General features: G+C 40.9%; 1 protein-coding gene across 2 annotated transcripts in view; it reads right to left on the bottom strand.

Moving 5' to 3' along the window:
- The window catches only part of mccc2 (methylcrotonyl-CoA carboxylase subunit 2), a 221,402-nt gene that overhangs the window by 192,624 nt on the left and 13,067 nt on the right, over window positions 1-15,711 (bottom strand). For both annotated transcript variants that reach the window (XM_085989936.1, XM_085989927.1), the window contains exons 2-3: window positions 14,541-14,607; window positions 8,914-8,998 (exon numbers count right to left, since the gene is read on the bottom strand). In XM_085989936.1, the coding sequence (XP_085846062.1) occupies window positions 8,914-8,998; window positions 14,541-14,607 (152 nt within the window). The remainder of the gene's footprint in view (window positions 1-8,913; window positions 8,999-14,540; window positions 14,608-15,711) is intronic.

Genomic DNA, 15,711 nt, shown 5'->3' with positions numbered 1-15,711 from the left:
AACTAGAACTAGGGGGCATAATCTTAGAATAAGGGGCTGCTCTTTCAAAACTGAGATGAGGAGAAACTTCTTCACTCAGAGGGTAGTAGGTTTGTGGAATTTGCTGCCCCAGAAAGCTGTGGCAGCTACATCATTAAATGAAGTTAAAACAGAAATAGATAGTTTCCTAGAAGTAAAGGGAATTAAGGGTTACAGGGAGCGGGCAGGAAATTGGACATGAGTCTAGGTTCGGAATGGTCATGGCCCTGTGGGTAGCGGAGCGGGCCCAGGGGCCGTGTAGCCTGGTTCTGCTCCTACTTCTGGTGTTCTAATTCTGTTAGATTTCAGGAGATGGTTCTATTCCTGTTCCTGGCTGGGGTGGAGATCGTCTTTTACAGAAGGTAAGTACTGTAGAAAATATAGGGACAGAGTGGTCTCCTGGACGAGTTTCGATCGTCTAGATGGGTCGGAGAGGAATTTCCCAGATTTTTTCTCCCAAATTGGCCATTGGGTTTTTTTTAATCTGGTTTTTCGCCTCTCCCGGGAGATCACATGGGTTCGGGTGGGATGGAGAATGATGGTAGATTTGAGGTTAGGATCAAATCAGCCATAATCTTATTGAATGGTGGAGCAGGCTCGAGGGGCCGATTGGCCTACTCCTGCTCCTATTTCTTATGTTATGTTCTTAATTAATGTTAGTTCAGTTCCCTGACTTTGCCATCCAGTACCGCACCACCCCCACCCAGTTTCCCCGATTATCCTAACAGTATTTGTCACGTAAACAAAAATATATATTTTAAAAAATATAAACACACATACACAGGATGTTAATCGTAACTGTCAACTGATTGGTCAAAATTGTACTGACAGTGATCCCCCCTTTAAGAGAACAAAATTTCACCGTATAACTCCTCAATAATTTGCACATATGAAACACGCTGGAAAAACTACCCACTATAAGATTAAATGTAAAGAGAACCACTGATTAAAGAGAAAAAGTAAAATCCTAGATAAACCAGCTTTTTCCAAGACAGACTAGTTCTCTGTAGGATATACAAGAATTGCAAACCCAGTTTTTTGAAATGCCAATATAGTCCACCACACTGAAACAATGTAACCATGCAAGAGTTAAGAAAAACCAGGAACATTGAAAATCTGAATTTAAAACACAAGATGCTGGATTAGAAATTGTATTAATAACAAAGTAATAATAATTGGACATGGTACTGTAAGGGATGGAAGAGAGAAACGAGGCAATCTCTATTGAAGTTTTTTTGGAGTTTGTTCTGGGTTCACTCTTTATTTACCCTACTAAAATGAGATGGGGAATGTATGATATTGAGTAGTGTGCAATTTCCTGATGCCATAAGGCCAGGAACAGTATAGGGAGATTGATAGCATTCATAAGGATCTAGACAACTTAGAGGGTAGAGAGGGTACAGAGGAGATTTACGTGTGACTGCACCAGAGAGGGTACAGATGAGATTTACAAGGATGTTGCCAGGACTGGAGAGTTTTAGCTATGAGGAAAGATTGCAAAGGCTGGGTTGTTTTCTTTGGAACAGAGGAGGTGAAAGGGAGACTTAATTGAGGTGTATAAAATTTTGAGGGGCCTAGATAGAGTGGATAGGAAGGACCTATTTCCCGTAGCAGAGAGGACAATAACCAGGGGGCACAGATTTAAAGTAATTGGTAGAAGGATTAGAGGGGAGTTGAGGAGAACTTTTTTCCACCCAGAGTATGGTGGGTGTCTGGAACTCACTGCCTGAAAGGGTGGTAGAGGCAGAAACACTCATCGCATTTAAACAGTATTTGGATATGCTCTAGAAGTGCCATAACCTATAAGACTACGGATCACGAGCTGGAAAGTGGGATTTAGGCTGGATAGCTCTTTTTTGGCCGGCACAGACACGATGGGCTGAATAGCCTCTTTCTGTGCCGTAAATTTCTATGATTCTAAGTGAATATGCTCAGGAAAAGCCAGATGAAATTTAGTATGGTAAACATAAAGTAATTGCCACTGGTACATGAAAAATGCAGTGACTGGATATTGTTTCAGAAATTAACTATTGACGAAATGATCCAGTTAGTATGAGGCTGTTGCCAACTAAGTAAAAAATATATTGTAATCAATGTAACAGCATCTGAACCTAATTCAAAACTTCTTTTTTAATATATAAAGCCTTGTAAATTTCACTGATAACACCACAATTATATTCCTGTGCAGAATTTTGGACACCGCACCTTCAAAACGATACGTACAGGAGAAGATTTAAAGAAGAATGCCCTCACAGTTCACTGAATCCCCTGAGCTATTGAACGGGTAAGTGCCTACCTCCCCAGAGGTCATTCTGTACTGCACTCCCCAGCTTGAAATAAGACCATGTTAAACACCACAATATGCTCCAGGCCCCAGAATACCAGCAAGCAAACACACAGAAAATCAGTTAATGAGGGAAAAATTAAAAGAGCAATTGTGAATGCTTGTCATTATGCAAGCTTCTCACTGTCTCAGGAACAGCTCAGGTTGTATGTTGAAAGTTATTTTCAGTTTGCTCTTTGCAGTCATTCACCACATGACAATATTGATAAATATGCCAAGTGCTTTTTCCCTTTATCAGTTCCGACATTGTCGTGGTATTACAATTTAGAAACAGGAATGAGTCCATAGTCCGCTTCCCCGGAGATTAAAACATGCTCCACAATTTCAAACCCATTTCAGCCATATAATGGACACTGCTGTTAAAGACAGATGCTTGTAACCAACGATTGGGTTTCAAAGACTATCAGCAGTGCAGATTGAAACTTTCTGTAGCAGCAGAAAAAGCAGTAACTGTACAGTGTGGCTAATTTTCACAAGCAGCAGCACACGCAGAAACCTATACTGAAACAATTTCCTCAGAGTCAATCAAAAACACTATTCATTCTTAAGCATCTTTTAATTCATTTGCAGTGTAACAAATGATTTAGAACCTTAGATGGTTGGGAGTAAGACTGCAATTTAATTAAGAAGTTAATACCATAGTTTCTAGATGTTATCTGAACCAAAGGTTAAACTTCAGCCCGTTGTCTACTTTTTTTAAATGATACAAGCTCAATAAATTAGAAATAAGAGCGATAGTTAATAACCAGCTAGTATTTACATTATTAACTATATAACAGACTTCTGTGCGAAGTCACCATTGCCAAATACAGTCATATCCTTCACACGAGGATATAACAAGGCAACTTTTTTTTAGTACTGTGGCAGAATTACAATGGAATTAAAAGCCTAGTATACACCAATTTTTTTTATCTTCACTCAACATATTCAAAATATTCTCAGGGGTGGGGCAATACTGATGTTCTTTATGGAGATGAAAAACCTATGACACAAAGAAACTTAACAAGAGAACTACTTAAATTATGGTGATGGTTATGTCCGTATTAATCTTGAATATCAACATTTGGAAATTCTAAATAATTTATATTGCCAGTACAAGGGTTAAAAAAACATTTAAGAGGACAATTCTTTTCTTTGGACTCTGCTCAGAATACAGGGTGCATGTAGGCAATAAAGTCAAGACCCAGCAGATCAAAATTGGGGTATAAATTTCAATAAGATAAATTACAAGAAAAAGTTTTTTTTTTTTTTTTTTTATAAAAAGAGGTTCTTTTAAAGGCAAAATCTAGTATGCATTTACCGTCCTGCATTTTTCAACAAGATTCTACCTCTCCATCACCAGCATCTCTATCAGGATTGTCAGCTACAAAAAAACTGATCAGCAGATAGGAAAAAATACAACTCTTTATTCCTAAAAGACATTTGTATTGTTACATTACTGGTAGCACCCTCACTTCTCAGTCAGAAGGGTGTGGTGTCATGCCCTACACCAGAACTGGCGTGCATATTGTAGGCTAACATTCTAGTGCAATGCTGAGGGAGCACTACATTTTTGGAGATGCTGTACGTGGGACATTAGACCGAGGTCCCGTATGCCTGATCCAGTGGTTTGGGTGAATGTTATAGATCCCATAGCACTATTCAAAGAAGAGCAAGGAATTCTCCCTCTATCATGGGCAACATTCCACCCTCACTCAATACCACTTTAAAACAGATTAACGGATCACCCGTGGTTGTTTGTGGGTCACTGCTGCCACAGAATGGTTGTAATTCATTGTGTGAAACACTTTAAAAATGTTTCAGTGCGAAGGCATTATATAAATACAAGTATTATTCTGATGCTATTATTGAACCATCAGAAGCAGTCAGAACTTTACTTGAGCTATTTCTTTACATCTTTTACCTCCTATAAACCAATATTTGTATGTTTTGACCTTAAATGTTAATTTTTTTTTTAATTAGTTTAGTTTAGTAGTACAGCACGTGTGTTGTATCAAGTCCTTGAAATTTAAAAGATGCAAACAAACTACTGACTCTTGCCCTGGCTACAGTGTATCAAAAAAATTGGCTGTACACCACTTCTCTTAATTGAGTCATTGTTATGAAAGGGTGACTTAGTACCAAAATTACAAATCCACCATAAAATAATTAATAATGAACATGAATCCAAATACACCTTTCCAGAAAGCCAGGTGAAATGAATTAAGAGGTCTCTCATACATGTTAATACTGCTTTAGAATTACTTGGCAAGATTTTCCACTTTAAAAAAAAATTCTCAGGATGTGGGCGACAAAGGCCGCATTTATTGCGCATCCCTAGTTGCCCTGAGGAGATGGTGGTGGAATTGTACTGCTGCAGACTTCTTGGTGATGATGCTCCTACAATAGTAGGGAATTCCACGATAGTGACTCAGCGATAATTTCCTGATCTGATTGTTGGAACGTTGTCAACAGATCCATCCAATTTTCTTGTTAACATTGAACTTTGTACCAAATGTTTACAACTGGGTGGTTTGCTAGGCCACAACTAACATTAGGGTGCTAATCTATCACATAGTGTGAGACTGGAATCACATGTAGCCTGACCAGGTAAGGGGTTAGACTCCCTTCCCTGAAGGACATTAGTGGACCAGTTGGTTTTTATGACAATCTGGAAGCTTTCATGCTTATTTTTCTGGTGCTAGCCCATAATTACCGTATTTATTGAATTCAGTTTGAGAACTTGCTATGGTGGGATTTGAACTCACGACTTCTGGTAGCTAGTCCAGTATCATGTCCCCATGGTTACCATACCATGAACGGGCTATTTGCCCACCCACCCACCTCAATTACTACTGACCCCAGCAAATTTTTGGTGGCTAACTTCATTTCCATACTTATAGCAGGTTCACGATGAGATTCCTGCCTGCATCAGGGACCCTGTCTGGATAGGTGAGCCAGGAAAATGGCTGCTACAGGCAAGCTTGGCTACCTGAAGAAAAGGACCAACTTGTGAAAAGAAATTAAAATTTGCGCAGCGTAGGAATGCAATTGGTCACCCAGCAAACAACTGCACTCGTTTAGGGAGCCTTTTGTTATAAATACCCTCCCACCCACCATAGCAACCTGAATGCTGGTAACATGCTGACATTCCATGCATCCAGAATTATAACGGCAGTAACGATGGAAAATTTAACAGATGACATGACTGTCGTTAACCCCAACTTTGAATATACCTGTCCATATCTGGGCAGCCATACTTTGAAGTCCACCAAATCGTGTAAAAGGGGAGCAGAAAATCCTCGCTACATCATCAGTGAGATATTCCATTTATTAATCTCTAGAAACTTAGAACTGGCTTTAAAAGAAAGACTTGCATTTGTGTAGTACCTTTCACGACCATGGGACGTCCCAAAGCGCTTTAGAGAGTGTATTAAATTAATTCTAGAACACTACCCTTCAATTTAGTCAATGTAAACTTGTAAGCAGGCTGTTCCTATTTAGCTTGCCTAAGACCAATAAAAAAGTCAGATTGCTAACTTGGTGTTGTCAGAATCTACAAGGTTCTAAATATACAAGGTCCTTTTGAGTTTTTCTGTAAAGGGCAAAAAAGGACTGTTATTCCTACAGGTTATTTTCTCTACTGAGTTCAATACATCAGCCTTCAACTGTGAAGTACATAAGAACATAAGAAATAGGAGCAGGAGTAGGCCAATCGGCCCCGCGAGCCTGCTCCGCCATTCAATAAGATCATGGCTGATCTGATCCTAACCGCCAATCAACTATCACAGAACCATCTCCTGAATCTAACAGAATTAGACACACGAAATAGGAGCAGGATCAGGTTACACGGCCTCTGGGCCCGCTCCGCTACCCACAGGGCCATGACCGATCCGAACCTAGACTCATGTCCAAATTCCTGCCCGCTCCCCGTAACCCTTAATTCCCTTTACTTCTAGGAAACTGTCTATTTCTGTTTTAAATTTATGTAATGATGTAGCTTCTACAGCTTTTTGGGGCAGCATATTCCATGGACCTATCACCCTCTGAGTGAAGTAGTTCCTCCTCATCTCAGTTTTGAAAGAGCAGCCCCTTATTCTAAGACTATGCCCCCTAGTTCTAGTTTCACCCATCATCGGGAACATCCTCCCCGCATCCACCCGATCCAACCCCTTCACAATCTTATATGTTTCAATAAGATCGCCTCTCATTCTTCTGAACTCCAATGAGTGGAGTCCCAATCTACTCAACCTCTCCTCATATGTCCATCCCCTCATCCCCGGGATTAACCGAGTGAACCTTCTTTGTACTGACTCGAGAGCAAGTATGTCTTTTCTTAAGTATGGACACCAAAACTGTATGCAGTATTCCAGGTGCGGTCTCACCAATACCTTGTAGAACTGAAGCGATACCTCCCTATTTTTATATTCTATCCCCCTAGCAATGAAAGCGAACATTCCATTGGCCTTCTTAATCACTTGCTGCACCTGCATACTAACCTTTTGAGTTTCGTGCACCAGGACCCCCAGATCCCTTTGTACTTCAGTACTTTCCAGTTTCTTGCCATTAAGATAATAACTTGCTCTACGATTTTTCCTGCCAAAGTGCATAACCTCATACTTTCCAGTATTGTATTCCATCTGCCAAATCTCTGCCCACTTACTTAACCTGTCTATGTCCCCTTGCAGGTTTTTTATGTCCTCCTCACTCACTACTTTCCCTCCCATCTTAGTATCATCTGCAAACTTTGATATGTTACACTCGGTCCCCTCCTCCAAATCGTTAATATAGATTGTAAGGAGTTGGGGACCCAGCACTGACCCCTGCGGAACACCACTAGTTACTGATTGCCAGTCTGAGAATGAACCATTTATCCCAACTCTCTGCCTTCTGTTAGATAGCCAATGCTCTATCCATGCCAGAATATTACCCCCAATCCTGTGATTTTTTATCTTAAGCAATAATCTTTTGTGTGGCACCTTGTCAAATGCCTTTTGGAAGTCTAAATACACTACGTCCACTGGTTCCCCTTTATCCACCCTATATGTTACTTCCTCAAAGAACTCTAGCAAATTTGTCAAACATGACTTCCCCTTCATAAAACCATGCTGACTTTGTCCTATTAAATTTCGTTTATCCAAATGTCCTGTTACTGTCTCCTTAATAATGGACTCCAAAATTTTACCTACCACAGATGTTAGGCTAACCGGTCTATAGTTTCCAGCCTTCTGTCTACTGCCCTTTTTAAATAAGGGTGTTACATTAGCAGTTTTCCAGTCTGCCGGGACCTTTGCTGAGTCCAGGGAGTTTTGGAAAATTATTACCAATGCATCCACAATCCCTACTGCCACTTCCCTCAAGACCCTAGGATGTACGCCATCAGGTCCAGGGGATTTATCCGCCTTGAGTCCCATTATTTTACCGAGTGCCACTTCCTTAGTGATTTTGATCGTGTTTAGCTCCTCCCCCCCTCTAGCCCCCTGTTTGTCCAGTGTTGGGATATTCTTCGTGTCTTCTACTGTAAAGACTGATACAAAATATTCATTCAGTGTTTTTGCCATCTCCATATTTCCCACCATTAATTTCCCGGTCTCATCCTCTAAGGGACCAACATTTACTTTAGCCACCCTTTTTCTTTTTATATAACTATAAAAACTCTTACTATCTGTTTTTATATTTTTTGCTAATTTACTTTCATAATCTATCTTCCCTTTCTTAATCAATCTTTTTGTTATTTTTTGCTGTCTTTTAAATTTTTCCCAATCCTCTATCCTCCCACTCGATTTGGCTACCTTATATGCCCTTGTTTTTAGTCTAACACTATCCTTAATTTCTTTACTTAGCCACGGATGGCTGTCTTTTCTTTTACACCCTTTTCTTCTCAGTGGAATATATTTTTTTTGGAAGTTGTAAAATAACTCCTTAAATGTACACCACTGATCATGTATCATCTTACCCTTTAATCTATTTTCCCAATCCACTCTACTCAATTTCGCTCTCATACCTTCATAGTCTCCTTTATTCAAGCTTAGCACGCTTGTTTGAGATCCAACCTTCTCACCCTCTAATTGAATATGGAATTCAACCATGTTATGGTCACTCATTCCAAGGGGATCCTTTACTAGGACATTTTTAATTAATCCTGTCTCGTTACACAGGACCAGATCTAAGGTTGCTTGCCCCCTGGTCGGTTCAGTTACATACTGCTCAAGAAACCCATCCCTAATACACTCAATGAACTCATCCTCAAGGCAGTCCTGCCCAATTTGATTTGTCCAATTAATATGATAGTTAAAATCCCCCATAATTATAGATGTTCCCTTGTTACAAGCCTCAACTATTTCCTGATTGATACTCCGTCCAACAGAGTTGCAACTGTTCGGAGGCCTATAGACTACGCCCACTAGTGTTTTTTTCCCCTTATTATTCCTCATCTCCTGAATTAGTTAATGCTGTCAATTCCATTCGCTCTTAGATTGCTGACAGATCTAAAGAAAATTGAGGGTTCCTTGGCCAGACATTTTTATTTTTACATTTTCACATACCTAGCCAAGCAGTGCTAGTTTACTCACCCCGGATCAAGCAGTTGGTCGATACGTTCTCTAGGGAGCAACTTTCCTCTGGATGCGTGACGCTGCCGAGCCTTTTCTCCTCCTCCTAAATTATTAACAAAATCAACTATCAGGATACAAGCTCAACTATTCCAAAATCAATAGCATGTTCCTCACCCAGGGAATCCCTATGCATATTCAAGAACCATACCCCTTTGCATGGTCAGGATATGGCCTCAAATACCTAGACGTGACAGTAATGCCCAGCTCACTAGGCTATACAAAATAAACTGCCCCCGCCCTTGCTGGCATATATGCCAACATGGACAGATAGAACAAAGTGCCCATATCCCTCCTGGGGACCGCAAGCATAATAAAAATGAATGTATTTCCATCCCCTGCCTCATCTACCTTTTTTCAGAGGCTGCCAGTAAGGGTTCTAGTCCAACAGTTCTGAGTGTTTGACAAGCACTTCTCCAGATACCTCTGGGCAGGCATAAAATGCAAATGTCACCAAATCCCCAAACAAGTACGCTCAGCTTTTCAAATCTCAATCATCATTACTGGGCAGGCCAATTCCAACAAATTATAGCCTGAATATATCCAATCCACACAACCTGGACATGGAGACCAGAGCCCCTAGAACAACCCTCTTACACACACTGCCCTTTCATACATCCCAAAGACCAATCCCTAGGAGCAACAATGTTAAAAGCCTAGAAATGAGCCTGCGCATCACTGAATGGAAGGTAATGTCAGAAACAAGTCAGCCAGCCCATTAGTTGGACAGGGTGTGTAGTTTATTACTTTTGTCCCATATGTTCAGGAAGTAGAATTTACTTTGACTGTTGCTGCACTTGTTCAATTGCGGTCTGTGAAATAAAGCTTCTTAACATAAGAAATAGGAGCAGGAATAGGCCATACGGCCCCTCGAGCCTGCTCCGCCATTCAATAAGATCATGGCTGATCTTTCATCGCAAAAGCACTTCCCCGCCCAATCCCCATGTTATTTCTTTAGAGTCCAAAAATCTATCGATTTGAGCCTTGAATATACTCAATGACTGAGCATTCACAGCCCTTATCCTGAGACTATGCCCCCTAGTTCTAGACTCTCCAGCCAGGGAATATAGCCTCTCAGCATCTACCCTGTCAAGCCCTCTCAGAATCTTGTATGTTTCAATGAGATCACCTCTCATTCTTCTAAACTCCAGAGTAGAGGCCCATTCAACTCTATCTCTTCTCACAGGACAACCTTCTCCTCCCAGGAATTAATTTAGTGAACCTTCGTTGCACCCCCTCTAAGGCAAGTACATCCTTCCTTAGGTACAGAGACCAAAACTGTGCACAGTACTCCAGGAGTGGTCTCACCAAAACCCTGTACAACTGCAGCAAGACTTCCTTACTCTTGTACTCCAACCCCCTTACAATAAAGGCCTTTCAATCCACTGGGACCATTCTAGAATTTCTTTACTAATATTAATTACTTTGTTTCTCACTCTCATTAGACCCTTGGCTCCCCACTGTTTCTGGTATATTTTTTGTGTCTTCTACTGTGAAGACAGATACAAAATATTTGTTTAGCGTGCCTGCAATTTCCTTATTTCCCCATTATAATTTCTCCTGTCTCAGCTTCTAAGGGACCCACGTTTACTTTTGCTACTCTCTTCCTTTTTAGAAGATCTTACATTCTGTTTTTCTTTTTCTTGCTAGCTTACTCTCATTCTATTTTTTCCATCCTTATCAATTTTTTGATCATCAGGCTTACTACACTTCTTGGCAACTTTACAAGCCTCTTCTTTTAATCTAATACTATCCTTAACCTCTTTAGTTAACCACGGATGGATCACTTTTCCCGTGGAGATTTTATTTCTCAATGGAATATATATTCATTGAGAATTATGAAATATTTCTTTAAATGTTCACTATTGCTTATCTACCGTCATACCTTTTAATCTAATTTTCCAATCTACTTTAGCCAACTCGCCCTTCATACCTATATAATTGGCTTTATACAAGGTTAATACTCTAGTTTCGTACTTAAGTACATCACTCTCAAACCCAATGTGAAATTCTATCATATTATGATCATTCTTCCCCAGAGGATCCCTTACTATGAAATCACTAATTAACCCTGTCTCATTACACAAGACAAGACCTAAAATAGCCTCTTCTCTAGTTGGTTCCATGATGTATTGCTCTAGGAAACTGTCTCAACATTCCATGCATTCCAACTCGTCCTCCAAACTAATTTTGCCAATTTGATTTGTCCAGTATATATAAAAATTAAAGTCCTCCATGATTATTGCATTACCTTTGTTACAAGCTCCTCTTATTTCTTGATTAATACTCTGTCCAACAATATAGCTACTGTTAGGGGGCCTATAAACTACTGCAACCAGTGTTTTCTGCCCCATGTTATTTCTTATCTCCACTACCGATTCCACTTCCTGCTCTTCCAAGCCAAGTTCATTCCTCACTACTGTCCTTATGTCATCCTTTATTATCACGGCTACCCTCCCCCCACTTTTCCATTTTGTCTGTCTTTTCAAAACATCAAGTACCCTGGAATATTTAGTTCCCAACTTTGGTCACCATACAACCATGTCTCTGTAATGGCTATTAGATCAAACCCATTTATCTCTATTTGTGCCCTTAATTTGTCTATCTTGTTACAAATGCTTCATGCATTCAGATAAAGCACCTTTAATTTTAACTTATACCATTTTTCCCTGATTTGACCTTATTCACTGGTGCACTATTACTGTTAAACTCTGACCCCTCCTGCTTATCTTTACCCAAATTGCTACACTGCTCTATGGCCTTGATTTCTCTCATTATTTAATACATTTTCCCTCACCTGAACCCTCCGCCACCCACCCCCCCCCCTTTTAATTTACCAGCACTCCCTCTTTCCCCAGTGCTGGTGCCAGTGCCCCACCCCCCTCTCTCACACCTCTCTCTGATCTGTTTGACCCTATGCCAATTTGCACGTGTCTCAGATAGTAGTCCATAGGTTCTGCTTACTAATTTGGACCTGAGCTCCTCAAACTCCCTCAGCAGAACATCATTCCTAGTTCTACCTATGTCGTTGGTTCCACCTATGTCGTTGATTCCCACATGGACCACAACAACTGGATCCTCCCCCCCACTCCAAGTTTTTCTCCAGCCGCGAGGAGATGTCCTTAACGCTTGCCCCGGGCAGGCAACACAACCTTTGGAACTCCCAGTCATGGCTACAGAGAATAGTATCAATCCCCCTGACTATACTGTCCCCTACCACTACCAAATTCCTTTTCACACCCCCCACTTTAATGGCCTCTTGTACCACGGTGCCGTGGTCAGTTTACTCATCCAGCCTGCAGGCTTTGCCCTCATCCACACCGGCTGCAAGAACCTCGTACCTGTTGGATAATGGCAAAGGCCGAGGCTCCTCCAGCCCTGCACCTGGGGTCCCCTTACCTGCCTGACTCACAGTCACACCCTCCTGTCCACGACCACTATCCAGACCTGTACCACTTCCTAATCTAAGGGGCGTGAATGCCTCCTAGATCAAAGTGTCTCCCCCTCCCTGATGCCCCACAATGACTGCACCTCGAACTCCAGTTCAACAACACTGAGCTGAAATTCCTCGAGATGCAGACACTTAGTGCAGATGTGGTTGTCTGGGAGTGCGATGCTCTCCTCAAACTCCCACGTGCTGCAGTTGAGACCTCCTGCACTGCCGTCCCTATCGAATCTTCTTTTATTTATTTAATTAATGAAAGTTTATATATTTAAGCAACTTAGCTTAGTTTTTTAACTCATTACTTGATCTAGTTTAAGTTATAGGTAGATTAAATTAAATATTTACCTGTAACATGAACCACTACAAGTATTGGAGGCAGAAATCAGCACCTCCTTCCCCCACTGCACCAAATTCCCAACTTTTTACACTCTGTTTATGATGCACTCCATTTATGCCACTCAGTGCATCAGCAGATAACTTTTTATTTTTATATACCTTTTCGATCCACACCGAAGTTACAAGTGCTCACTCAGCTTGCTGCTCACAGTAATTAGCACCTATTCAGGCAATTTACTTACAGCTGATTGACTGATAACTGTTACCTGCCATTGACAGGTAATTTCTGTTAACTGTTGACTAACTTCCCAACTTACCAAATTCCCAACTTTTACACTCTGTTTATGATGCACTCCTTGTATGCCCACACTGTGCGATCAATCATATCGATTCGCATTTGGCCTCATCTTACCCAATGTTTCTTAGCTGCCTTCAAAAAGACTGAAGAAGCGCACCTGATGGCACATTCAAAAGGTGCGATATCCAGTTCAGGTCCTATTGTTATATCACTGGGTTACACTATCGTGTGGTTAGATATTGGGCAGTACAGACACACACCCTAAATAGAAGATGCTCAGACTGCTTACGGTAATCACCAGCACTACTGTACCCAAGAGAATATCGAAGGCAGAAGTTAAATTATTAACACCTACTCTACCCAGCCACATATCCAGATTGCCCCACAAGACGACAAGAATGGGTTAACTGATAATGCAGTCCCAAGCTATCAAGGATTCTCTTCTGTTCAATTAGGTCCCGAAAGCCTCACACAGGGCAGTGACCCAATCTTGCAACACCCCCAGTGCAGGCAGGACTCGAAGTCTTCCTGACTCAGTTGAATCTTAGGGATGTCACTAAATTACCCTGTCCCCCACCCCCTCCCCTCCCAAAGCTTACTCTGACCAGTAAGAACAAGCTCAATTGTGTCATTGACTGAGAGTATCGTGTAACAAAACTGTACAGTTACATCACAAAATGCCTGGAAGGACTTTTTGAATAAATAATTAAAAAGTTCAACCAAAGGACCTTTGACAATGCATCACTTCCTCAGTTCTACACTGGAGTGTCAGACTTATGTGCTCAGGTCCTGGAGTGAGGCTTGAACCCACGACCTTCTGACTCAAAGGGAAGAGTGTTGCCAACTGAGTCAAACTGAAATGCACCTGTGATGTGATATCTAGAACCCAAACTAGCTTTATTAGTCTCCAGCCAGATGCCTTCAAAGCCAGAAAGTTGTGCTGATTTTATTTGTTCTAGTCTTGGTTAGTTGAAGATGGAATTTTAACTGAACTGGAACAGTTCTAATTTAGAGCAATCTGCAGTTTACCAGGGCATCATAGTTGACTGGTGGTGAGTAATAAGTTAAATTCAGCAAATCCAAAAGAACAAATTGACATTTGCATACAGCAAGGTCCCACAAAATGGTGGCATTGCTCGAGGGAGAAGTATTGGTCAAGGATCTTCCAAGAGTGCCACAGAATCTTTTACATTCATCTAAACAGGTAGTCAGGACCTCGGCTTAATGCCTCATCTGAAAAACAGTGCCTCTGACAATGCAGTACTCCCTCAGTACCGCACTGAAGTGTCAACCCACATAATGTGGTGGAGTGAAACGTGAACCCACAACCTTCTAATTCGGAGACAAGTTACTAATAACTGAGCCCCAAAAAAATTGGATGTTAAAAAAAAAAAATCACACTTTGTGGTAAACTTACTTATTTTGGTGAGAATTGTTAACGTTGACAAAAAAAATGTGGGAAAGCAATCACTAATGAGTCAGTTTAACATTATTCTCTCAAACACTCACCCAATCTGATTTTCTCTGCTCGTTCATTCAATTCTGTAACTAGTATCTTCATTCGTTCATGATTTTCCTTGAAGATAAACAAAGATTTGTGAGAGTACGCATTGTTATTTTGTACTTCTATTTTTCCTCTACTCCTTTCACAGTAATTCACATCTTCAACATCCATTTCTAGCCACAAGGTAAGTTGAACATGCAAAAGATTATTCCACAGTAATCGAGGCCAATACAAATGGATTTACAAAACAAGAATGCTGGAAGCACAGCAGGTCATTCAGCATCTACAGAGAGAACAGATGGTATACATTTCAGTACTGCAGATGGATATGCAATCGAAAATGTAGACTCCTCTCCACAGTTGCTGATTGATCTGTTGTGTGTTCCCAGATTTGTTTTCTGTTTTTGTTTCAGATTTCCAGCATCTACAGGATTTTGCTTATTTTGCCAAGTGGGTATAATAGACACAGTCAACTACAGGCCCATTAGTCTTACTTCCATTCCATGTAAAATAGTGAAATGAATCAGGAGTAAACCTGAGGATCATTAGTACAATAATAACCTAGCAAACAGCAGTCAACATGGATTCAGAAGAAGGTCCTGCTCAACCAGCCTCCTCGATTTTTGATGAAGTGTCATCCCAAAGGACTATAGAAAGCCCCAAGATACAGTATAAAGTTACACGCCAAAGCCTTTTAGTTACATTAAATGTAAGTGTGTACAGCAATAGATGAAATTTTATGTAGACAAATGTAAAGTACTCCACATAGGAAAAAAATAAGCCACACATTTATTGCATGAATGGTGTTGAAATGGCTAAGGATGAAGTTGAAGGAGTCTTGGTAGACTTGATTCTCAACATGTCCAACCAGTGCAAAACCAATAGATTGTTGAACTACATACCAAAACTGTGCAAGGGAAAATATTCTATAAAATGGCTTTGATGCCATGGGGTCAATTCGGACTTCTGGGCAACCGATGGGTGGAGCGCAGATTGAGGCCCCAAGACTGAGCCAAGGCAGCTGCCAGCAAGGTAAGATGCAGGGGGGTGGGCGGTGGGTGATAATTTGACACTTACCATTGGCAGGCCTCTTTGGTTCCAGCGCCCATGGAACTGGTCAAAGTGTACACAGGTTATAAAGTCTTTAGAAAGGACAGGGAAATTGGCAAAGGATTA

Source organism: Somniosus microcephalus, chromosome 1 (genome assembly GCF_052327205.1).
Source record: "Somniosus microcephalus isolate GS21.2 chromosome 1, FLI_Smic_1.0, whole genome shotgun sequence".
Lineage (NCBI taxonomy): Eukaryota > Metazoa > Chordata > Chondrichthyes > Squaliformes > Somniosidae > Somniosus > Somniosus microcephalus.
The sequence above is the reverse complement of the archived record's forward strand: the minus strand, read 5'-3'. Positions and strand labels throughout refer to the sequence as shown.